We start from the raw sequence: 26,671 nt of genomic DNA on the forward strand, positions 1-26,671 counted from the left end.
GTGCAAATAATAAAATTCTTATTTTTAAAATATTTTCAAACATAAAATCATGACCCTGGGGGATCCTGATATATTAGCCAAAACCAAGTACACACAAAGTCTGCAGAGGCCATAAAACTACCTAGTTCCTTTGAGAATGAAAGTCTTCCAGTTTTTTAAAATAAAAGACACAATATGTACCAGAAAGGTATGAACTTAGATCCCAAGATAATTTGTAAGAAATCTGTGTCTTTTAGTTTAGCATGTTATCATCTACAGTAGGAGAGTTAAAATGTTAACTATTCATTGTTAATATATACAAACGGATTGCAGGGAAAAAAAATAAAAATAAATAAATTTATGTTCCACATTGTTCTTCAAGATTTAAAAATGCTTCCCAGGTGAGGACAGTAGAGTGCAATGCATATTGCAGAACTGCCATCCGGATTGAGCTTGGAGTTGAACGCTTGAAAATATCTTGAAATATTTCTTTCTTTGGACATTATTCTCTGCATAATCTGCCTGCTGGTTTCCTCACCTGAACCAGGTTTCAAGTGAGGACAGCCCACTACTTTCAACGTTTCATTAAAATACCAATAATGCTTTATTGGCAGTTAGTAAAGTACCTACATAGGTACAGATGCACTGCAGGATTGAGATTTGTCAGTGTACTTAATCCAGCTAGGTGACCTCTCACTGATTCTAGCAAGAAATGGTTCCTACAGTTACAAATATGTTACTAAAATAGGACTAAGTTCTCTGACCCTGAGCAGCACACGTATCTGTATCGGTGCTACGTAACGCCTGACTGCAGTGTCCTTGTGGCCCTGGACATGATTACTATTTTGTGGGGGCTTTTTTCAATTCAAGTTGTCTGAAACAGCATTGGGGTTGTCTCACAAGACATCACAGTAGTTCTTCCCCAGCATTAAACCGAAGGGTCATACATCACACTGCAGGATGTGGCACGAGGGCATGCACCACTGTTCAGAGGCTGCAGAGGCCACCTGGGCATCCATTCCCCGAGAAAACTGCCAAGCTGTTAACCCTTTAACCACAGCCACCTGGCGTGGGGACCATTCCCCCAGGCAGGCATCTCAGGGCTGCAACGGGCAAGGGGGGTCACGTGGACAAAATAATAATGACAGCACTGAGTGATACCTTCTGTTCAGCTACAGTTACAACTGGTGATGTCTGCACTTGGTCAATTGTGCGCAACACAAAGTACCGTGGCAGACATCTGTAGTCACTATGGGACACAGAGGGCAAAACTCACCACATTAAGTGCTAAACAACTTTCTCAGTTTCACCTTGTTTTTTCTCTTTCTTGCTTAGCTCTGCCATTCTTTGCACAATTTCATGCAAAATGAGGCCCGACGTGAGCAGTACGTACTCTACGTCCAGGAACAGTGAGTGCCTGGACATCTTGCAGGCAAGCACAGTCCTAACAGTTACACATGTGTGACAACCCTCAGTTATCATCCCCTACTTCTTCTAGACTTTCTACCTTTTCACTGCTGGTTTTGTACCTCTTTTCTCTCCTCCTTTCCTTTTTCTTCTCTTAGGGAAGCAACTGTAAAGCTGCACATGGAAGAAAGAAACAGATTTGCTCACTCATCTGGTTACCACTTTTCACGTTGTGGGAAACAGCACCATGTTTTTCACATGTTAAACACTTTACACATGACTATGATTAATTAGAAAATTCCTTCTGTTGTCAACTTTACATACTTTAAATACTACCATAGCAGTATTTTCTCTGCTGCAGACAGTGAGGCACACTAGAAGGAAAAAGGCACTCCCCCCTCTCTTGACATCACCACTTCTGCTTCAATAGTGGGTCTCGCTTTCAGCCAGTGAAATTACCAGAAACTGGAGCAAGCAACACAGGAGAAATGGGAAACTGGTGCCAAATAAGTTGCTGTGCTAAGACAAAGCTCTCCTCTTTGTCAAAAATGTCAATAATAACACTTGTCACTAGACCATATGCCACCCACTGTCCTGGGGACAGTGACCTTCCCAAATGCTGAGGTCAACATCTCCACAGCTCAATAGCTGAGACACAATAGTGTATTGCCATGTTTCCCAGGGACTAAATAATGTATTGTAAACCCTTAAGGGAAGTAAAAAGTATGCCTTCAAGTTGGGGGGGAGGATGTGCTGGGTTGGGACAGAACGACGACAGCAAGATTAATTCCTCTTTCACTCATATATTATTATTTCCCCTTATATATTATATTGGGAAACTGTATATACAATTTTAAAACTTTCTCAGCTTGCTAGCCTAAACCTAGCATTTTTTTCTGCATCACACAGAACAAGGTGCAGTTTTATCAGCTGAAAGTCACACTCAAAAGAGTCCTCAAAATATCCATCCATTCTTGAAAAAGCATTTGATTTTCTCTCTCATGACTTAGTTCTTCATATTCTTTTTTCTTTTGTAATATGCCTCACTTCAAGCCACAGCATGTAGACAGTGGCTCCTGGGGAAAGAACATGTGGTTTTTTCTGCTGCACAGGTGCTGCAGCTCAGTCTGAAAGTGAACAATTGAAAGCCACTGGTAACACACAGCACTGAAATTAATCTGCCAATGTGTCTTCAGAATAACAGCATTGTCTGTTCTTAAAATTAGTACTTCTCCATTCTCAACAATCTGTGTAGCCCAAAGCAACAGGAAAAAAAATATCTTAAAACACATGGCATACAGGGAAGAAAAATCTGGGGAAAATAATATACCAATTAAGTCTCACATATCTTGTTTAATTGCTAATTAGGGGCAGGGTGAGAGAAGGCTAGTATTTAGTTGATTAAAACAGCTGCTTCAAACAAGCCATTTGAAGTTATCACAGAATTGTTGCAACATGAAATGGAAGGACCCCTAAAAGCATCTTAGAGTACATTCTGCACACATTCTGACCACAACAGCTACCTCCTAATGGAGCTGTGTTGGCCACTTTCCCTTTCACAGAAAATTTCAATACATAGAGTAGCGCTTCAGCATTTGCTTTAATTGAACAGTTACTGATCAGCTTTGCAGCAATGGTGGAGCAGCTCCTTATAAGAACACATGGTGTACCGATTAGGAGACTGCTATACCTGAACAAGTTAAGCTGCAAGTAACAAAGATTACCGAGAGATGAACTGAGGGAAATATGCTAGCCAGTGTTTCACTAGTGCAGTCTTTCACTGGCAAAAATACTATGTTAGTGAATAAATTGGTCTATTCAAATTAAAAAAACCTTGTTATGCATACTTGATTTCTTAAAAATCCAAAACATATGCTTTAGAAGCATTTCCTTTAGAACATTTCCTTTATAGCTTGAAGGAAAAAATAACAATTCTATTTTCTAAAACATATATTCATAAAATAATGCTCTTATGTCAGGATCAAAATTGTTCACAGTCAACAGAATTAATTTCTTGACTTTAGATACTATTTCTCTCAAGACACCTTGCATGTTGGCATTTTTAAAGATAATTTAAGTATATAATAACTCCAGTTATTCATGGAAATGTCTATGAAGGTATGACTTTTATTAGAAAATAGGAAATTAATAAAAGTGAATTAATTCTTTTTAAATAAGAAAGTTGGGAAGTTACAGAAAAATGCTGAATACCAAAGATTTAATAAACTATTTCAGGCAACAAAGAAAAGTAATAATTTTTTATAACGATGCATACAAAGGCGTTTATCTGGGAGGCTGCAAATGTTCCTTTCCTCCCCAGCAAAAAGATAATTCCTTTCCCAGAGCTGATCTCTTCCACAAAGGTTTCTCATTCTTAAGCCCTGCGTAGAACAGGTACGAACTTGCTCTATATTTAGCATTTTGATATAGAATCATAGAATGGTTTGGGTTAGAAAGGACCTTTAAAGGCCATCTAGTCCAACTCTCTTACAATGAGCAGGGACATCTTCAGCTAGACCAGGCTAATCAGAGCCCCATCCAACCTGACTTTGAATGTTTCTAGGGATGGGGCACCTACCACCTCCCTGGGCAAGCTGCTCCAGTGTTTCACCACCGTTATCCTTATATCTAGTCTGAATCTACCCTCTTTCAGTTTAAAAACAGCTCTTGTTCTGTTACTACAGACCCCATTAAAAGACTAAAAAGTCTGTCCCCATCTTTCTTATAAGCCCATTTTAAGTACTGAAAGGTCACAATAAGGTTTCCTAAGCACCTTCTTTCTCCAGGCTGAACAACCCCAACTCTCTCCACCTTTCCTCACAGGGCAGGTGCTCCAGCCCTCTCAACATTTTTGTGGCCCTCCTCTGGACCCATTCCAACAGATCCATGCCTTTCTTGTGTTGGGGGCCCCAGAGCTGAGCACAGTACTGCAGGTGGGGTCTCACCAGAGCAGAGCAGAGGGGCAGAATCACCTCCCTCAACCTGTCAGCCACATTCTTTTTATTCACCCCATGATACAGTTGGCATTATGGGCTGTGAGCGCACACTGCTGGCTCATGTCCAGCTTTGCATCCACCAGTTCAAAGAGAAGGAGCAATAGGAACGTGAGCCAACTTCCCACCTGTTCAAATTATGCATTTCAATACTCTACTGGGAGCAACTTGAGAGTGGATATTGTATATCTCGTAGCTTTTTCACCCCTCTTCACAGTGCTAGCTTTGACCAGACAAGTAGGAAGGTCATTCAGCCATAATACACAGTTTGCAATGCTTATTATTAAGTTTTTAATGGATATTTATTTTAGGTAATGATGCCTTCCCAGAATACAAAAGTCAAGAACATTAATTGACATATTTATGGCACACCTATGGCTAGGAAAGGAGATCATCCCTTTCAGCATGTTAGCACTGCCAATTTTCAGAATTACTTTCTCCAGCATTCTCTGTCATTTCTCTGACATTCCTGGCACCCAGGTAAAATTCTAGCTATTTGAATGGAAACTGATGTAGTGCAAAAGCTGAGGTGAGCCAGAAGTGTCCTATTTCTAAACTAAATCTTCTCTCTCTTTGGCTGAGAAGTATATATTTAATAGATTTATTTACCAGGTAAGGAAGACTTCTTGCAGCACCTTCCCTGATACAAGAAGATAGGAAAAGAAGATCCTTGATGGCTTTCTGAAAAAAATCTTACTTTGCAGTGTCACAGGGAAATATCTAGGCATCTTAGGGACTAAGTATATTATTTCTCTTGTTCTCAGGACCAAATCTTTAACAGTGCAGAAAGCTTCAGGTCTTTTACAATGGCACAATAATTAAAATGCATATCTCATACAAAGCAAATACATAGAAGGAAAATTCTCCTTAGTTCTCTGTGAAAACACTTAAGTGGTAACATCTCTAGAACAACTAAAAAATGCTTTGGTTCTTAATATCGGGAAATACTGTGGCCCCTAGGTAGGCTGAGCATGCTTGTGCTGAATGGGTGCCGCAGTCCCTCAAAACCGAGTGTCTGCACAAGAGCCAACTTCCTAAGCAGTAAAGTCTGTTCTCTGACCTTTCTATCAGATGGGATTCAACAAACGCAGTGCTATCCACTGAAGAGAGGACTCCCACTTCTTTTTAATAAAATCCTACTCCTAAAGCTAATTTTCCCTGGAACAAGGCAATTCACCAAAAGTGGCACTCATTTTGCCTAAATTAGTTACCTATCATGAAGATCTCCACCACCAAGTTAGTTACCTTGGACTCCCCTTGTATTCAAAAGAGACAGGTAAACGCTGGGGCACTGCAATGTATCTGTTCTATTGTAGACAGCTACATTAGTCTTTAGAAGGGCTTGTCTTTCTCCACAGATTACTCCAATGGAGCCAACTTATATGAACCATATGAGAAATTCTCCTCCCTGTGCTAAACAGACCCCACATAGGCAGGTTCGGAGATGTTGTACAGCACATTAAACCATCCACTGCATGGTCTGTGGAAGCCTGGATCTTAAAGTCTTCTGCAGCCAAAAGTGAAGAAAACATTCCCAGGGAAGAAACAGTTACACTCAACTATCTTTGTACAAAGCTTGCTAAGAAATGATACTTAGTGAATTATTTCTTACCTCATAAAGCAATTGTAACATTTGGGGGTTATTAAGTTTCAGCGCTGAAGCAGAAGCCTGAGAACAATGATGAAAACTTCAAAATGACTGAATAGAAAGGCATAAAAGCATGAAGACAAAAAGGGACTGACATAGTCAACAGCCATCGAAATAGCTTTACCCAAGACTTCTAGAGACTGCTGCAGTGAGCAACCTAAAAAATATAGAGATTTAGTCCTACTGATTTATAGAAATTATACACTTGGGAAATTTAGGGTTGGAAGAGCCACAGAGGCAAGCTGGAAAGAACCTGGAAAGTTCTACTTTTGATGAAGTGTTCGCTGACCACAGGCCAGGAAAGGATTACTGGAAAAAAAAAAAAAAAAAAAAAAAAAGTGGAAGAAAATCAGCAGTGAGGGAATGCATAGTGCACTCTGCCTGTCATAAGGGAAACCCGGGATATTTCTAAAGCTAGGCTGTGAACTCGGCACCTTGAGCAGATGTTTTCTGTTGCTATACAGAACACCTCATATTCAAGCCTCATATTCAAGCCTATGGTTATAAATGATGCAAAATATCAATATAAATTTTGGAGAATATTTCATAATTCATATCCACCTTAGCACTGGAAAAACATCAATTTCTAAAAGTCAGAAAATAACACAATTAAAAATAAAATCTAGATTATTAGTTAAAAAATTAATGTTCACAGACTGAAGGAGAATGGGCCCTTCTGTCTGAGGACAACCTTGTTGTAAGCACTATTCTGTTTCTATTTAGCATATATTCAATGTAGCGATAATAAAAATGTTCTCTCATTCATACTTACCAACAATTTCGCTCGGCTCTTTATTGTAAAGTTTTTTGTTCCAGTAAAGAAGTCTAAGAAAAGGAAAGGAGACCAGAACAACAAGGCAGATGCCAACAAACATATGCCCTGTGAAGGCTGCAAAATCCAATCCCTGGAAATAAAAATTAAAGCCTACATTAAAAAAACCAGTTATTTTTCTGTATTACCTACAGGGAAAAGTATTCAACTGTATGTACTATAGCAAACAATAATAAATATAAAGCAATAAAGTAAGTTTCAAGTACAGTTTATGCTGCATTTCATCTGTTTCAAGGTGATGAGCCACATTACAATTTAATTTGGAGAACTAAAAAATAGAATTATGAGTTATTCTTGAATACATTTCATGTTCCTGACACAGATAGGAAAAAAAAAAAATCGCAAACTGAGTCACTTAAATAACTGCAAATTCATTTTAAACCATACTGGATCACAGAAATAGTTAAATTTTAACAACCAGCTTTTCTTTTAAACTGATTTGAACATGAATTTTTACAGTCATTTTATGTGAACCAGAATTTCATCAAAATTCATGAATACTCTTCTACAATAAAAATATTATACATTGATACTCTGATAATTTTTCTGCCTCATTAATAAATGGACACATTTCTTTACATTTTGCATAACAAAACAATTTAATGAAGGGGTTCATGAAAAGGTTAGGCAGAATTAAAAAGGTACTGTTTTAAGCAATGAGAATGGATAGTGGCAACCCGCCCTAAAGCTTTGAACTTAGCCATGCTTTGAGTAGAATGTTGGACTAGATGACCTCCATGGCCCCCTTCAACTGAATTATTCCACAATTCCGTATTACAAACACTGTAATGGGTCAGGGTTAGCCTTTGGGCTGGAATTTTCTGAAGTAGTCATGACTAGCTTGTCCAAAAGAAGTTTTCGATGAATTTCCAAGGGGGAACACATTTAAGGACTCTGGTAGCAAGGAACTGTCATATATTCACATATTAGAAGTTGTCTGAACCGGTGATCCCAGAACAGCAGCTCTGTGACAGTTGGAAGAAAGCATGGTCCAAGCTGTGGATAGCTCAGGTTGTCTAAACTGAATTTTCAGAGCACCTGCTGATTTCCCAGAGATTCTAGAAAGTCATGGAATCTCACTGTGCCACACCTCTATGTCCCTATGGTGACTTGCCTTTTACTAAATATCTGTGTGCTACCTGTAGACCCTCCTATAGTGCAAATGCATATTAAAAACAGCTTCCCATGTAGCATCAGCTGATATTACCTTCTGTGTGTTAAGACTATCAGGGACTTACTACCTTAAATGTACGTTCTGTGTTGCCTCCTACCAAAAGAGTTTATGTGGATATGTCCCAGCTGAAATGTCTCTGGTTCAAAAAAGGAAAATAATGTTTCTCTATTGCACCACAGGGCATAATAAAAAGACACACAGCACAAGAAACTGATTAAAGTCATAAAGAACTTCCGTAGCCAGATAAAGATTAGTAAGATTAGTGCTCTTTTGCAAAAAATCCATAGTTTACAGAGAGTTAAATAAATCTCAAAACATAAATATGCAGACTTAGGATTAGAATTTGATCCTAGCAAAAATACAGGTTTCAGTTTCATGAGCTAAAGAAAATAATTCTTAGTTGCTATTTAATAGCAGATTCCTTGCCTCATGTACTCTCCAGCCACTAAAAGGTGAAACTGTATACCTGTTCATTCACTGGCCTTTCATTATAACTCAGCTACTTCCATTTCTTTAATAAAAGTGGAAAGAAGCCTCTTCAAGAATTGGAATAAGATTATTTTAAGAATTGAACATAAAAACATGACACCATAAAGGAAAATAATATACCTTCATTCAGTCTGCCTACATAATAGGTCAGCCAGTCAAATGTCTGACATCTCTGCAAGACAGGCTTTACAAGTCAATTTTTATAAATAAAGATTGGCCTCTGGGCATCAAGTCAAGATTCAGAGATACAGGAGACATTTCTATGAGGGATGAAATCTATTTCATAACTCTAGGAAATTTACAAATAGCTATGTGAAAAGAAATAATTGAAATTCTGCAAAGGCTCAATGTTTTTAAGATCTGCCTCCAAAGTATATAAATTCCATATCTCCTATGTGTATTTCCTTAATTTCAGCCATTTAAAATTGACAATAAATCTAATTTATACATGGATTGCCTCTGGGATTATAGCCAAAATGGAAAATCAGAAAATTTTGGCCAGAAAAAATCAGAATCCTTAAAAGCACGGTGAACTAGCCTTGATTTGGAAATTTCTCAAGTATTGACAATGGGTCATTAGACAGTTCAGGAAGTATGCAAAATAAGTATTCAGCTTTTATGGTCTCTAAAATGGCCTCAGGTTATGTAGGAAACTGAAAGGAATTAAGCTGTAAAAACACCGAAGCTGCACCAACCGAAACAGCAATGCCTAAGTCTGACTGGAAAAAAAAATTATCCTTTGAAAAACAAAATGACTGGGAAACAGCTGGTTGAGGAGCAATAAAGTAATTAAAGATGGTCCAAATATATTCAAACCAGAATTACCAGAACCAGGAAAACTGCTTTTGCACTCAACCTAGTCTTACAAAAAGCAGTGGAGATGAAGCTTTTCTTAGGCTGGCAGCAATGTGCCCACATCACAAAGAATAATGCCAGCTACAAGGCAGAGTATGCCTGCAGAAATTCTCTGCAGAGATACTCAGGCATAAAGATAATTGCTAATGTGGGAAATAAAAAAGAGAAACAGCAACCCAAAGGACCCTTGGAAACTCTCGATTTAAATATTTACAAAGTCACTTGCCTTTATATTTTGAATATCACACTAATTTCAGAGCAAAATATTTGTGCTTTGTTACTGAAATGCCACAATGCAGAAGCTTCTCAAACAAAGCATACAGCACAAGAAATGTGTCACTTGAAACCCGCAAAATTAATTTCTCTATGAAAAGGAAAATCACATCAACCTAGAAGGCAAACTAAAATGCTGAGGTTAAGAAGGTGACCTCAGGTCTAGCTGACAGCTGAAAGGAATTGAAACAAGATGGAGATCACAATACTCTTAAAAAATAAATTTATAAACCTGAATTAACACAGCTTCATGACATAACAGCTGGCATCAATGAGCCTTTAAAAGTGATTCGCAGACATCATCACAAAAGCAAAAATAATGTCTACTAGATTTTTGGGGATCCTATCCAGGAGCTTACCCAAACTTTTCAAAGAGAGTAGCTGGAACCAAGATTCAGGATTTTGTTAAACTTCCTAACATCACTTCATTGATCTTTCTTATCCCTGAGACCCCCGGGGAAAAAGAAAACCTGCTGCTCTGCTGCTACTGCAGAACAGCTTTTCAATTCAGCTGAAACAAATTGTTTTCTAACATGGAGTGTGCTTATTTCAGAAAAGACCTTGTGTGACAGTACTGCCTGTGATAGTGCAAAGCTGGATTCAAGTCTCTTCCCATCCTTTGTTTCCAGGTTTCGTCCTTATTACCTCCTTGCATTGATCCACAAGAACCAGTGAGTGAAACTGAATTCTGGTGATCACTAGCCTTGGACAACTAGTACCCAGTAGCCATGAGGAGGCTGAGGACTGTGAAGTGCACTCCTTCTTATGGCTGATACCAGAAGAGCTCACGGCAAAGAGACCACCCTGATGCTTTGGGCTGAGTGCTTCACACCAGCCTTTCTGCAGCACACAGAATATGCTTTCAGTGAAAGCGAAGGCAGATTTCACACCAGACACTGTCAGGTAGCTAGTAGTCAACTAGCAGCCTCTGGAGAACTTAAGAGGCTAAAGGGTTGTACCTCAGATACCACAGATACAGCAGAGGATACCAAGATGGTGGCACAGTTGCTCCTGCTCCTTCTCCCACACCCTAGAAAGGCCATGCAACATCTCCACAGAGCCTACATTCATACCCTTTGTGGCTGTGGATAACACATTGTATGCCTCCCGAGTCCTCTGTGCTGCCGGGGCCAGGATTCAGCATTGTAAAAACACATTAAAGTGCTCTACGTGTCTGATGCATACAACAAAATGTCATTTTCATAAAGATTTTCTTTTTCCTGCACAATAGACTGAAATAGAATTGACATGCACAATAGGCAAGAAATACTTTTATACCAGGAGATTTCAATCCATCAGCTAAATACAATATATGCTTCAAACAACCCTTACTTGAGGCTATGCTGATTGTGTTAAATTCCTCTCATTCCCCAGTCAACAGAAAACATAAAGATTTTGTTTTAGCCAGACAGCAGCCTAAAGGTTCCACTGCCTACAGATTCAGAACTGAAACAGAGTGGGCATCTTTTCTTGGTTTATAGTTTTAAATGCAAAGTCAAATATATCAATTTCATATTAGGAGGAAGTATCATACTATTTTCCTAAAATATTAACTTTCTATCATCCTGATTTTTTTAGTTGTTTTTGGAGGTGTGAAATTAACTTCTAGTAATTCAGAGTTTTCCAGAAGAATTCTGCCATTTTAGAGCAAAGAGAAAGCAGAAATTACAGCCAGGCACAGCAGTTCATGGGGAACAGCAAATACTGCGCTTCTAGCCAGAATGCCCTTTACTTAATATCTTAAAACTAGTAATAGGAAGAGCAAGAGTAATTTGTTATTCCTACAGTGGTTTAAACATCCCTTCTAGCTGAGTGTCTGAGATCTATGTTGTCTCAGGAGGAACTGCCCATGACATCCCTGAGCCAGAAATTGCTGATGGTCTAACACTATCAGTGTTATGATGAAGATAATGCTTATCTGAGACACTGGCAAACCTCCTTTTTTGTTTTGTACTACACTCTTTAATGGTTACTACATGCAGAGATGGGAAAAAAACTGAAATCAGCCATAAACCCAAAAATTCTATTTTACATACTTTACCTAGGATTTCATTTTTTTCTTGAGAAACCTAATCAATGAAACATTGACAGAAGGGTAGGAGTTCTACAAATTAAAACTTTTAACAAGTTTGTATTCTGCAAACTCAACAAAAATAGCCTAGTAAATGATGGAAATTCCTTTCACAGCCTCCAGGACTTGAAATACCTTTACAGATTCACATATAGGATTTTCTCTCTTCCAGTTTTCAGAATTGTCTACTTTTATTCATAATTTTTCAGTAACATATTTTTTCATGAAATATAATCAACTAATATCACATAATGTTAAATTTCAGCATGAAGGCTGAAAGTGTTCGAAAGGCAGAACAGGAGAACTGGTGGCTGTCCGTTTCCCAGGGAATTCCTGCTAAATGGCTGGAATAAACCTGAGTGGGATGCTGGAACCCCAAAATCCTCAGCACACGTCAGATTAACAGTACAAGCTTTGTCACATGCTAACAAAGATGGTAAATAAAAGGATATAATCCAGTGGCTAGCACAAGCCAAAACTGCCTTTGCTCTTATCATGACCTCTTTTAGGCAAATGAAATCTAGATACACAAGTGTATACTATGTTCACACTATTTTTTTGCTCTGGAGACCTATTCACTATCCATTCTCTATAGCACTTGTAATCACAGCCTAAGCTTAGAGCACAAGCAACTTCTGATTTCAAAGGTGTGACTGTAGATACTTGTGAAGTTTCCAAATATAGAGGACTTAATGTTCAGCCTTTCTGAAAACAACGACCATTTCAAACCAGTTCATGCCCTATTGTCATATAAAAATGGAATTCCCAAAGTATGAAGCACATATCTCTTCAAGATAAAAGTGTAATTTTGCTAGCAACGTCCACTCAGTAGCCATACTCTAAAGGTAATAATAAATTTTAAGAAGTATTGTATTCATTTGATGTGTTTTCCATTTGCTTTTAGTAAAAATTCTTATTTTCCTTCCCTAAAATCGCAACATAACTGGTATTTTGTGAAACTTCTTCCAACACCCAACTAAAAACAAGAAAGGGTACAACGAATCTTCCTCTCCTATTATGCAAATGTTCCACTGATTCCAGGCATGATGGTAGGGAATATGTCAGGGTTATAAATTAACCACTGCTACAAAGAAAAAAGTCCTTTTGGCATCTATTTGCATCTCAAGACAAATAAACAGACTTATCCCTACATTTTAATGAGTAAACTCTAACAACAAGCTTATTTATTCAAACATAATTTAGATAAAATATTCTTAATATGACATGACTTCTCCCCAGAACCTAGGGAGAAAAATCTCTCCAGCACTACGGTAAACAAAAGAGCAAAGCATTTCCAAAGCTATAACCCAATAACAGCACCCAAAGTAACAAGGCTGCACTTCATTTTCTATTGATTTAAAAAGCGAGGTTTCCTAAGAAAGTGTAAACTTGCATAATATCTTACTAGACTGCTTTTAGAGGGTGATGTACAACAGTAAAAGTTCAGGAAGACTGCTAAAATTCTCCTCCTGATCTCACCTAATAAAATAGAAAACCCAGTCATCTACACAGTACAATACACTATTCAGCCTCCTACAGGGCCAATTGTCCAAGTAACCCTGTACTTACTATGCAAACAATAACACTGAAAAGGAAGCGCAAGAGGATGAAAAGGGGAATTTCAATGACAATATTAAGGAGAAAAATTTCCTAGAATGACAAAAACATGACCATAATGCTAAAAAGAGGCAAAATCCAGGTATTTTCTGTAGAAAATATCATAATAGATACTATAAAAAATACTGCATGAAATGCTGTTTCCAAAATGGCATTATTGCATTGAAGAACTTTTCTCTCTGAAACAGTTCTTTAAAAAACAGAATAAATTTTACTTGGTACAAATATAGAGGACACCCCACGCATTTAGACGTAGATTTGTAGTTGGTCATATAACCCTTCCACACAGCAGCCTTTGATAGAAGTAGTTTCAGAAATAGGACAACAATATCTGTGTTTCTTCTTCTGAACAAAAGAGAGCATGCTGGGGCAGGTGGACAAAATTAGGAATCGAGCTGTTAGTTCAGCATCACAGACGGTGAGGCCGATGGTCCAGCTCCCTCCCTGTGCTCACTCTTGGCTTTATCCAGTTACTCCTGTCAGTGCTCTCCCAGGCAAATCTCCTTTAGAGGTGAGCCCTAAGCAGGGAGGACATAAGATAGCCCATACCACTCAGCCTAAAAGCCAAGAGTAGGTCTTCAACCATCTTATTTTTATATACATAGGAATAACAGTTGAGAATATAAGAAAGAAGCAGTACAAGTCCCATGGTCCTGTGTTGAATCTGATGTATTTTATTGCTTCCTTATTTCTGCGATGCAACAAAGGATCCAAAAACAATCCAGAGTGGAGATCTGGAAAGCTTTTGTAGTTGTTTCAAATTCAGAATTTGCTATAATGTCACATTACTAGGGTATTCATACAGCTGAACCCTCCTAAAATTATCAGTATCTCAATCAAGAGAAATATAAAATATTTTCCTTTTGATGTGATTGCTTAATTGCTTCCCATGTTTATAGTCATTTCTAAAGGTTCTACAGAGATGATGAGTTTCTGAGTATTTAGGAAAATGACCTGCATGGCAGGTGCTAATTATCCTTTTTTAGAAAAGAAGTTTTAAATAGTTACAGAGATTTCACATTTAAAATGTAAAATTTAGCTATCTAATCCTCAGCCAGGAATATTACAGTCTCCAAATTCATCATCCAAACAAACAAATTGCAGCACATTCCAAATATTTTGAAAGTAAACATTCGATTTATTAAATACTATGAACTTTCAAGACATTTTCCAACCTGGACAGTACTTAATTAATTTGAGTATATTCAGTTAATTAGAAGAGATTTTGTTTTGGTACGGCAATAGAAACATAATTGACTTCAAATAAAAAAGCTTAGAATTTTGTGCTACAATTCCCTCATCCCACTTGCACAAGTATTTTCACATTAGCCCATACACTACACTGAATTCCTTTAGATTTATTTATTTTGGGGGTTTATGACACTTGGCCAAAGCAGAAAACACATGCCTGGTGCCCCTACAGATGTGCCCATTACGTTACTGCCCCTTCCACCATGCTGCCTGGTGGTGGTGGTACAGGTGCACGAGGAGAGCAGAGCTGCCCCACGCCAGGAGGGGCTGCCCCTTGCACCCTGAGCAGACTGCCTCTGGTGCACCAGAGACAGGTGATGCATCAAGGGATACCGGGGATCACAATGGCAGAGGCAGAAGTGGGACTTGATGCCCTGGGTGGCAGGGATAGCTGAAAGCATGGAAAACATGCAAAGGCTAGCTGCATGCAGAAGCTGAAAGCTGCAAACGTGAACACCCACCAGCAGTGGCTCTGTCTGTCCACAGGGCAGAGAGGGCAATGTTGGTAGGAAGAGATGGTGGGACCAGGACAGTGCCACTGGCAGGTGTCTGGAGTCCCAGCCAGTACCAGCCACCGTAACCTTCACTTTGGGACCAGTCACCCAGCAAAATGAAATAACAGAAGAGCCAAGTGTTGGAATGTCATTGCAGCCTGGGGGTACCAAAATGTTGGCAGGAGGTGGGAGCCAGCTGCAGTCCATGCTGCATGGGAGAAGCCCCCATTCTGCTTCCACCCCCAACATCCCCTTGGGCTGTGGCTGACGGACAAAGTCTCTACCTGCTGTGGAGGCATGTATGACATGGGTTTACGGGGATAACACATCCTCTGGCGTCATAGGGTTTTGTGTATGGACAATTATTTCTGGTTTGAAATTTCTGAAAAGAAGTCAAATTGTTTCAATATATTTAACTTTTGTGAGAAAGCCTATTCTGAAAACAAAAGTTGGATTTTCATCTTCATTTTCACGTTTTTCTTTTTTTCCTTGCTGCCCTCTCTTTATAGCCCTCCACTGTTTTTCTTCCTTCTTCACTTTGCCATTGACAAAGAAATCCTCCTCAACACCACCAAACAAAGGAAACCGGTATTCTCAGTCCCTATCAAAAAGTCTATCCTTCATCACAGTTTTGTCCCCAAAAGATCAGTCTCTTCTGCCTGATCATCCTACTAAGAAGGAAATTGTGTGGCAGAAAAAGTGAATTATGGTCTGTTTATAAGGCTGGCTGGGGGAAAACAAGTTTCAAGAGTGCGTAAGTCAACAGCAGTACTTAATTTTAGTAGCCAAACAGCTTGCAGTACATACCTTATTTCTCAGCTCCTGATTTGAAACAATAATTACATTTGGAGGGTCTCCAACAGCTGTAGCAGCCCCCCCAATATTTGTGAAGATTACTTCTGCAATCAGGACATGCCTAGGATCAAGATTAAGTACTTCACAGAGCCTGTGGTACAAAAAGAATGAAATTAACCTCTTATCCTTATGACTAAATTACCTTAAATCTTAAAATCTATGAGATTTACAAAATACCATCATTTCACTGAAAAATTGCAGGATTTTAAACAATATTTTTTTGTGTATGTATTGTTAAAGTTTTAATTGTGCTACATTATATGTGCTACAGTAATTATAGCAATACAAATGCAAAAATGATAGATTTTTTTTTTACATTTGTAATGGAATAATTAATGGTTGGAAAATTGATGCATTTTAAAAAGCATTTAATTAATCAACTATTACAAGAGTTAGACTACACAGAAAATAACATTTCTAATTTTCAACATCATATGACTTCTTAAACCATAGTCCCAAGGCTACACTCACCTATGGAAAATTATTCTGGGTAATCACAGTTTCTGCATCATCATCAATTAGTAACTTTCTTGTAGGGAGCAGTGGTAGAGGATTGCCCAGGCTGCCTATTAGCCATGAATCATCTATTAGAGACCTCAGCTTTCAGCCTAGGTTTATCCAGTTCATTCTGTTCTTATTTTTCCCCTTCTCTCAAGCTTGATCATGAGTATTTCTATTTTTAATGCAACAAGAGTATAAAATACACATTTCTCATTCTATAAAAAAATCTCAAAATGTTTTTAGCAGTTCAAACATATTTAATGCTCCTTCAGTAAGATGCTTTTCTAACAAGAAGTATCTTAAGTGCTCTGTCAAATACTGTGATTGACTCAGTAACCTCATGATCCATTTCAACTCAGGGCGCACTTACAAATCTTCACATGGATTGCTTCAACTTGCACAAATTACATTTACACACAGATCTGCACAGTCCTCTCATTTCTGAAGTACCAGTTTGACTTTAAACTTGGTCCATGGCATTAAAAGCTGAAAGTTAAGGTCATACCTAAGCACTTTGGAATAAGGAACGAATGCTTTCCTGCTCACAGCTTATCAAAACATCACTCCAGTGTGTAAAGATGGAGGACATGGTTAACTTATTGCCCCCTCTACCTAATATGGGATGGGGGAAAGAGTGGCAGCAAGAATGCTGTCTCAGGATTGCTTTCACTGCAATGCTGTCATGTTTCCTTGAAGGAAGAGCTGAGCTTTACCATGCAGTCTAAGTCTGCATTATTAAAAGAGAAAGTGCATTGCACAAAAGCTTAACTTGATACACTTACCCTGTCACCAATTGTCAATTTAAAACTCAGGAAAAACAGTGTCAGATGACACATGTCAGCATACAAAAAGTCCAGAACAAAATAACTGTGCAAAAATACGGTATTTCCCCAACAGCGTAAAATTATGCTGTTAAAGGGTACTTTATAGTACAGCTGCCCAATTGTATCAATTGTGGTAGAAGACCACAGCTGTACTTAAAATTTTAACCTATCACTCCTTGACATCCAAATGTTTCAAAATGTAACCTGCAACTAAACTTTTGTTTAGTTATTCTTTCTTTTTGATGCACCTCGTGATAGCTTGAAGAAAGAACCTCTGACATAGGTCAAGAAAGGCCAAGCCCAAAGTATAAAGCCACCACAATGTGTTAGCTGTGTGGTAGGATCAAACTTCTTCAGTTTACTTATACTGGTTATATAACTCCCCATGTGAACAACCATTAGCCCTTTCCAGTTCCCAATAACAAATTATGTTGAAAATAAACTATAGCTAAAAAGGGGTAGTTGTTATTTTTTTATTAGCTTACTACAAAATGCAGAGTGAAAAAAATCGTCATTTTATGCCTTATTAATGGAAATATAAATCCATATTCATAGAGTCAGTAGGATTTTCTGAAAGCTTTATCTCCATGGCAATGGCAGTGCAGTGCAACATAGTGAATCTGTAGATGAGGGCTGAAGACATTGGCAGCAAGATAAAAACAAAAAATGACCCCCAGCATGAAGCTTTTAGAAATAGGCAATTATTTGGGTTTACTAGGCAAGATAAAATTTTATTTTAGCTTTGATAGTGATTCAAATACAAATATTTCCCACATACTGAGTTTCCCCTTCTTCAGTCTTACAAACTCATTTGGTATAAAACTAAAGTACTTAATATACATTTAGTATAAAACTCCAGTACTTAAAGGGTCAGTACAAAGACAGAGGTGTTCTCTTCACAAGCAGCCACATGGAGAAAAGGGGCAACAAGTACAAGTTGCACTGGGAGAGATTTCATCTCAACATAGGGAAAAAAAATTTATGGTGAGAACAATTAACCACCGGAACAACCTCCTCAGGGATGTGGTAGAGTCCCCATCGCTGGAGGTTTTCAAGACACAATGGGACAGGGTGCCAGATAGGCTCATCCAGGCTCCTTTTCTCATGAAATGTTAGACCAGATGGCACTCCGAGGTCTCTTCCAACCTGAGCTATTCTGGGATTCTTTGAAAACAGAGTAAATGCTACAGTAGCTCTGCCTGTGAACAGTAGTTCATGATGCATTGATGGTTGGATTTCAATCCATTCCTAATTATAGTTAATTCAAAATACCTGCGACCCAGCTGAAGGAAACAGTGCTTAATAGTTCCATTGTTGCCTACTGCTAGAGGTAAAATTATTGATTGGAGTAAGGTAAAGTTATCTCTAAAATATAATCAGACAGAAGACAAACGGAGCTTTCATTCATCAGCTGTTTCCCAATCCAAAATAAATTCCACTTGCAAAATTGAGTTTTATTGCTTTTTGCTACATTTTAAAGTGGGAGCATATCTTAATAGAATTTTGTGTACTTTAATGTGATAATGACTGCAAGTATTACATCACTCAGGATTATTTTAAAAACACATAGGATCTTTCGAAAACTGAACTGGATGAACTAAATTTGCCTGGCCAGACACAGGTTAAATTCAGAGTACACTAATTTATAATCATATATTGATTAAATGTAGTTGCAAATCATGTGTTATTAATTTACAGAAATCTGAAATAATTAAATTCACTGTTCTCTATTAAAAGTTCCAAGTATTAATCTCAAATTGTGGAATTAACCAGTGGCTGTACCAATGCTGTGATCACCAACAGGAAGAAAATTCAGTCTCATATTCCAAAACAAAACTTTTAGTCAAAATTTGGACATTTTAAAATTTATTTATCATCAGTATTAGAAGGGATAACAACTTCACTAAAATATAAATTACTATCTAGAATTGTGTGTGTGTATATATATATATACATATTAGGCAGTAAAGCAGAAGGCAGCTTTAATTAAAAAATTCTCCCTTTCTACAGGAAAAAATCATCTACTAGGAAGCATTTGGTGCAATATGCTACTGCAGTTCAGATATGGAGAAAAACCAGAATAGTTAGCTGCCAAGGCAGTATAGCAGGCTTCAGATATGTGATCACTATTAACACAAAGAGAAAAAGCAACCAATCCCTTTGAAAACGTTAGCTCTTTACCCTACTACAGTAGGAATATTTGAAGTTTTGATTTCCGTTTAGATGATCAAAAAAAGTCCAAACAAGCATTTTGCACACATGTCTACTACTGATTGCTGGCTATAAAAGACCAAGTCCAAAACCATAACAATAAAGTACCTTATGGTTACTGGAGTAAAGAGCAGCATAGTGGTAACGTTGTCCAAAAATGCAGAAAGAATTGCAGCAATGAGGCACAGAAGCGTAATCATAGCCCACACCTTGCCTCTAGAGAATCTATAAGCCTAATAAAACCAAACAAATAGAAACAAAATTAAGGGACTAGATGTCTAGATGTCTCTGGCTTAGTTTTCAAAAAAAGTTAGATAAAACTTCACCAAACATGATGCAACAGTGAGTTCAGAGCGTTTAGTACTCCATGCACCTCCTAGAGCATCCTCTCCAGTATTAATTAATGTAGCAAGAAAACACTTTGTGGAAGTGGGCAAACATTTCCATCATGCAGAGGAAGAAACAAGCCTGAAGAGACACCATGTTCTACTCTCAGGCATGAAGGGGGTCTGTGGCAAGAGCAGGGCTGAGCTCCCATCTTCTGCCTGCATGGCTGGGTGGACTAACATGGTTCAGACCTCCCTCCCCCTCCCTCTCCATGTGCTGGGACACATTCCTCATCCACAGAGCAGCACTGCCAGATCTACACAGTCTGGACATCTACACAGGCAGGAGTTGTGTCCACCCATGTTTTGTTCAGGGATTCTGTGCTCAAAGCAGTCCTCTTGTCACTTTTGTTTTCTTTCTTCCAAACCTTCTCAAGAAAATTCAGCTTTTCAGCAGGTGAAGGAGTCCCTCGCTATGGGTAATATTTGCTTTACAACCAAACCATCAAAATTACCCTTTTCATGTAATCTCTGGTTCTGCTACTGTACAAAATTCTGCAGCCATTTTTCATGTGTGATCATAAAGCTAGTGATAGTTCCCATATTTCCTCTCCCCCTACTGTCAGGCACAAAATACAGATTTCAGTTACAGCAGAACTGCAGTCCTGGGGAAGTCAATGGAATAACTCGGCTTTATTTTTTGCCCATATGCTTGTGTACCCTGCTGGGGGCTTTTATCTTTCTCTTGTAGAAACAGAATTGCCTTAAGGGCTTCCTTTCATCCCTAAGAGATTTTTCAAAATTACAAGTTGACAACTGTAATTTCTAATGTGTAAGTCTACACTGCTCTAAGAAAGGTTCTTCAAAGATAGTATATAGTGTAACAGTTCTGATTAAATACTAACTTGATTAATCTAGTAATAATCAAGAGTACCAAAACAAGTCTACCTTTACCGCACAGTAGTCAAAGAATCCAGTCTCTGAAAATATGGCCACCAAAAGCATCTACCAAAAGATGAAGAAAAAGAAAATAGCTTGCAACTGGACTATTACACAAAAACAAAGCAATGTAATCTGTGATTCTGACAAAAGTCCTTCTTATCAGACACAGCTCTAAGAATATTATCATCTTTGTATGAGGTTATCCACTACAGTTGCTAGATATCTCTTGTTAATGCATCATACAGTGAAATTTAGTTCTCAGCATAAACAGACTGTAAATGTCATGCTAGTCCGGTTGAATTTTATTTGTAGTGACTAAGTGGGCATCATACATTAAGTACTCAATGAATCTCCCTTATGTCATTAATCAAGAAAAGCCAATAAGTATGTTTGCTTGCTGCAGTAATGCTCTACAGAATGCAGAAGATGATATATAGTGGCTCCAAGAATTACTTGCTTTTTCCCACATTTCTGAGAGGTTTCCTCTCCTTCCATTTTTACTCGCAACGTATGTTATTTTGCTTTCTGTGGGAAAGGCAGGGAGCAGTGTCAGGAAATAAGAAAAGCTCCAAATGGCAACAGATAATTGTATTTTTTTCTTTATAAATTGTGTATTTTGTGTTAGAGCCTAACAGCATTTGGAAAACTCTTTTTACCATAAATAGCTCTGGGCAAAGTGGTTGAAATAATATATGATTATAATCTAATAAGAGATTTTTCCTCCATTCCTGTTTTGCTGCTTTTTTTTTTTTCCTCCAAACACACCACTGACTAAGACAAAGAAAACTACTTTTCCAGCACAGTGTGTTTGAGGAAGGTTTTGAGTAAAAAAAATAAACAAGGTAAATGAGAGTGATACTACTTGGCACTTACACAGGTCATTCCTTTTATAGATCTCAAGGATATTTTCAGTATGTTATCAACACAATTTTACAGACTTAAAAAAAAACCAACCAAAAAAACCCCCAAAAACCAGAATAAGATCAACATTTTCAAAAGGCTCCTTCAGAGGTCTGAACATCCTCCCTGTTTTTAAATCCCTCAAGGCCCAAATTTTCATCATAACATGTCTCAGTAGAGTGCAATTAACAACACCTTAAAAAGAGAAACATCTCTATATTGAATGTGATTATTTCAGCACAGAGCACAAGGTGCATTTTAGTTACCATTCCAAACAGCAGCGCTAGTGTGTCATAATCAATCCACTCCACCACTTTGACCATACTTGGCCTCTGCAATCAAACAATACAATTACCTGTGAATGCCATGAAACACCTAACTTGTGATTAGCCATGAAATATAAACTCCACTTAATTGATGAACCATTTAAATAAGCTATGAAGGAAATCAATAAGTGTTCCTACAAGGTACACAAAAAAGGACTCTGTTATTATCATTATTACTATTATTATTATTATTATTATTATTATTACTACTGATTCAAAGTACTGCTGACATCCTAAGTGGGTCATTACCAAAAGCCTACATTAGGCTATTGATTTATCTAGTTGTTCCTTATGTAGCATTACAGAAATAAAAGATAACCAAATTATATGGTACACCCCAGTTTCCTCTTTGGTAAGAGAACAAAAGCATACCACTTCACCTGTGAGCAAACCGGAGGTGATTTAAGGGAACATAGCAATGATGTGGTGACTAGTTATAAGAAAAACAGAGAAAATCATTCAGAGGTTTCACTAAATATCAACTAAGAGTAAGCAGTGGGGGAAACAAAAGGATTCGAAGATGTAAGCATGAGGTGTAATTATTTAGGGTAGCATAAGGCAATGTATTTCCATTTAGGTTTGCTTGGTAACCTAACATTACTGAAAATAACAGTGTTAAAGTAACTCTGAATTAAGCTAAAAATGTTTGTACTCCACTTCCTGCAAATCAGAGCAAAACGGCATCAACTGGCTTTTTTCTACTCTTCTTAACTATACCCTAGGCTGATTTGTTCTCCCCAAGATGCTTCCCCATCCCAATATCTGCTCTACCATCTCTCTCTCTTAAAAAACACTGCTCTGCCATGTGCCTAGGGGCAAATATGGAAATTTATGATATCACACCGAGAAACAAAGTGAACAAAGTGAGCATTTACAGTTTGATAACTTACCTCCCCAACAGTAGCTAAGGCGGCTAAAGCTGCCAGAGAGCCCAGCATCGCTGCAAGGGTCCTGTGAACAATCTGCAACAAAGGGCAAGAATTGACCAGAGATGACCCTAAACATCTCCTTACTATTAAAAAGGAGAAAGGAAAAGGGATAAAAATTTCTGTAGTTGATTATTTTCCCAGTTTGTTTGGGTTTGTTGGTTTTGTTCTTATTCCATCCCCTTTCAAAAAGACCTGAACAAAGAATGGCTGATTACTTTGCCTCACTTCAGTATGTTATTTAGGAAAAAGAAAAAGAAAAAAAACCCAAACCATCATGCCCATGCAAAACCTTGCTAGGAAGTCTCAGCTCTGATCTCAAGGTAGAGAAGTGACTTCGGCATCAGTTTCTTCTATTCGCCAACAGGTGACACAAGACAGAAAGCAATTAATCTTCCTTAAGTATCAAAAAGCCTACTCCTTTTTGCCTCCCTTCAACAGCCCACAGGAAGAACACGCGTGACCAGGAGATCCTCCACCTCATTCTTTAGAGTTGCTTGTTTATCTCCAATGTGTACAAGCAATCCCCAAGCAAATAGCTCAGATCTGGGGCAGATGCACCCTACACATACACAAACATACTAGACTGAGTTTCTATTTTGTGGCCAGGGGCACAGGTAGGCCTGTCAAGCCTGTACCCCCGCTTTTTGTCTCACATACACAGTTTTCTTCCTTCATAAAGTGTTCTTTTACATCAGCATTTTCTCTACAAAGTGGTTTGTCTTCAAGAAAGCCATATACTTCAGCTAAAATCCATTGGATGGCTTTGCCACACTCTCCTCAATTCCTCAAAAGCTGCTTTCACCAGACTGACCCAGCTTTGAGCAGCACTTCTTCTCCATCTCTACTGATCCTCTAGTATACAAGCAACGCATCTAAAAATAGCACCCAAGCCTCTGACCACAACACAGACATTCATTTAATGCTGCAACAGTTATTGCAATATATTGACATTTGTCCACATCTATGTATCTAATAAATAAATTGCACTTAAAATTCTCAAGGACAAAGTATAAAGGCAAGCATGCCCTGAAAGCATGCTCTTTCCTCCAAGTGCTCATTTGTAGTTAAGTAATCCACCACGTCTCAAAGATTACAGCTTGTGTAAAACAACTCAGTTAAAGTAAGAACGTAATTAATGAAAATCACAAAAGATTGAATCTGATTAACAGCATTTACTATTAATGTGTTTAAATATTATCCAGACACAAGTAAGAATTCATTTCTGAGAAAGAAATAAGGCATATTTCTGAGAAAGAAATATTTCATTTGCTGCTAATTTCATAAGAAATACTTTACTGATAAGAAACAATAGGATGTGGACATCTCAAGCCTCTCCTGCCTGCTTGTAAAGGAAAAGAAAAAAGGAAATATTTGGCTTTGCTTTTTCTTCCAGAACATAATTTTTTAACAGTAACAGTAAACAACTAAGCAATTTACCAAATTACTAGAAAAATAAATACATAAATTACTAATTCAGTGATAAGTCAAAAGAAAAATCTCATTCTCCTATGTTTTTCTCCAAAATGTACCTGGAGAGTAACGTATTCATAGTGATAAAACAGATCAGACCAACGTGTTTCCATCCTAATGACCTGAAAGTACATAGCACAGATAACAGCTCCCACCAGCTCCCACAGCAGCATGTGTGATAAGTTACTGTTTCATCTTTGATATCCAGTTTCAGAGTGTTGGTATGAAAGTACACATGATTCTGCAAAGGTAAGGAGCATTTGATAACTTTTGAGTTGTGGCTGACAATGGGGTGCAGCAATTAGACCTTACAGGTCTCTCCTATAAAAGCCATGAAGCAGAGGTGTGGGTTAGGGAAGGGGATCAGCTTACTAGGACAAAGCATGTTCAAGGGTAAACTACTGGGGAACCGTCAGCTGTCCTCAGACTGGAGTCTTTCTCCTTATCTAATCACCACCCACACTACATAGCTCTTTTGCAGTTCTCAGAAAGATATCAGGGATTTTCTGAGATTTGATTGGCTTTAGATTTTTCACATATTTCCACGTAAACATTTTTGCTGTCACTATTGTATACTTAATTGCACATATTGAGTTGACTGCCTTTTCAGTTTCCAAGAGTTTGCTGTCACCTATGGGTGAAATTTGCTTTAATTTCTGCAGAAAGATAGGAAAATTGCTTTACAAATGGAGTTGTCTGTCAGCCCCTTCACCCTGGTGATTTCCAAGAAGGATATACAAAAGTATATCCTGAAGAATGAACAAACACTATTCAGGTGCAAAGCTCTACTATAAAAAAACTTGTCAAATGTACAGCTCTTCATTCCAGCAAACTATTAAGTGGAAGTTATACAGTAACACAAAGCCTGGAAAGCACACTTATGTAAGTTCAGAGACATGTAAATATTCAGAAGTTGAGACTGGGGGAGGTTTAGCAAAGAGTGGATTAATCTTTAATTTTTTGTTCACTAAAGCAAACCCCAAACAAATAATATATATTTTGAAGTATTTTTTAAAGCTTACAAATGGAGAAATTAACACATGCAGGTCTAAGCTGTGACACTCTTTGAATCACAGTTCTGTCCAATACCTATTTGGAGGGCATTGTATTAGGTAAAATTCCATTATTATCTTTGGAAAATAGTACAAACCTGATCCAAACACTTTGAAGTCCCATAGGAGGATGAGCATCATTTCGGGATGAATCTCAGAGTCTATCCCTGAATGAAAGCTCAGATGCAGAATTGACAGAGCACAGGAATAAATTAACACATAAATTTAACCCTAGAAAAGCTAAGAGATTTGGTGGACTCCTGAATCTAAAGACATTTTGAAAGATTAAGTGAGAAATCATCTGTATTTATCCGATCCTTCTCATGCTTAAGAAAGTGCATACCTTTGTGTATTGTCTAGTAAGCAAAGACAGTTACACTGAAAGAACTCTGATTCATGCCAAGTTTCTCTCTTGAATAGGAATTGCCTATAAGATCACAGATTTCAGTTGGCTGCATTAGCCTGACTGGGTAGAATTTTCATTTTACAGGCTAGGAATGGAAGCAGAAGGAAATGGTGGGCGAAAAGTTACTTCAGTAGCAAGGATAAACGAACTCCGGTGGAAGACTCGTCATAATGTGTCCTTATCAAAGACACTGAAGTAGTCAATACCCCTTGTGGATCTTACTATGGTACCTACATTTCCCTCTCTGTTTCATCTCTCTTTTTCAAAATCCATCTCCCAGCACTGATAAAGTCTTGCCTGGACCACTGTTCAGCTACACAGTACTCATTGTATGACATGACATACATGACAAAAACCATCACTAAAATTCTTTCCATTCTGCACATCTCATAAAAGCCCTTCTTTTGTCTCACCTTTCATTCTCTCTCCAACTTGCCTCTCATCTGCATTGCTGTTTCTACTCTCTTGCACATAAATACCTCCTCACATGCTCTCTGGCCTTTCTCATTCTGTCACAGTGACCTTTTAGTTTCTTCTCACTCTTATTTCTTCCATCCCACAACTGGAGCCTCGCATTTCAATGATTCAGTCAGTTTTAGCACACTCTTTAAAATGCACTTATAAAAGTTCCTTGCCTCATTTCTTGGAAAGGTTTCTTAAAAAAACAAGCAATGGCCATTGAGATGAAAAAGAACAGACAAGGAAGATACAAAGCTTTTAGTCTTGCCAGTCTGCATGCTAGAGCTCCCCACCTCCCAACCCAGCTACAACCCTTATAATCGCTTCTCAGAAAAGACATCTTCACCATCAACATCACCTTTATTTTTTTCTCAAGAATGCCTAGCA

At 38.0% G+C, this 26,671-nt stretch overlaps 1 protein-coding gene across 2 annotated transcripts in view; it reads right to left on the minus strand.

Moving 5' to 3' along the window:
• The window catches only part of OCA2 (OCA2 melanosomal transmembrane protein), a 176,538-nt gene that overhangs the window by 98,818 nt on the left and 51,049 nt on the right, over positions 1–26,671 (minus strand). For both annotated transcript variants that reach the window (XR_005102861.1, XM_037378549.1), the window contains exons 9-14: positions 22,859–22,930; positions 21,909–21,974; positions 20,749–20,805; positions 19,583–19,707; positions 15,891–16,029; positions 6,800–6,932 (exon numbers count right to left, since the gene is read on the minus strand). Coding sequence is in view for 1 of the 2 variants with exons in the window: in XM_037378549.1 (XP_037234446.1) it covers positions 6,800–6,932; positions 15,891–16,029; positions 19,583–19,707; positions 20,749–20,805; positions 21,909–21,974; positions 22,859–22,930 (592 nt within the window). In the remaining variant the exon portion in view is untranslated. The remainder of the gene's footprint in view (positions 1–6,799; positions 6,933–15,890; positions 16,030–19,582; positions 19,708–20,748; positions 20,806–21,908; positions 21,975–22,858; positions 22,931–26,671) is intronic.

This window comes from Falco rusticolus, chromosome 2 (assembly GCF_015220075.1).
Source record: "Falco rusticolus isolate bFalRus1 chromosome 2, bFalRus1.pri, whole genome shotgun sequence".
Classification (NCBI taxonomy): domain Eukaryota; kingdom Metazoa; phylum Chordata; class Aves; order Falconiformes; family Falconidae; genus Falco; species Falco rusticolus.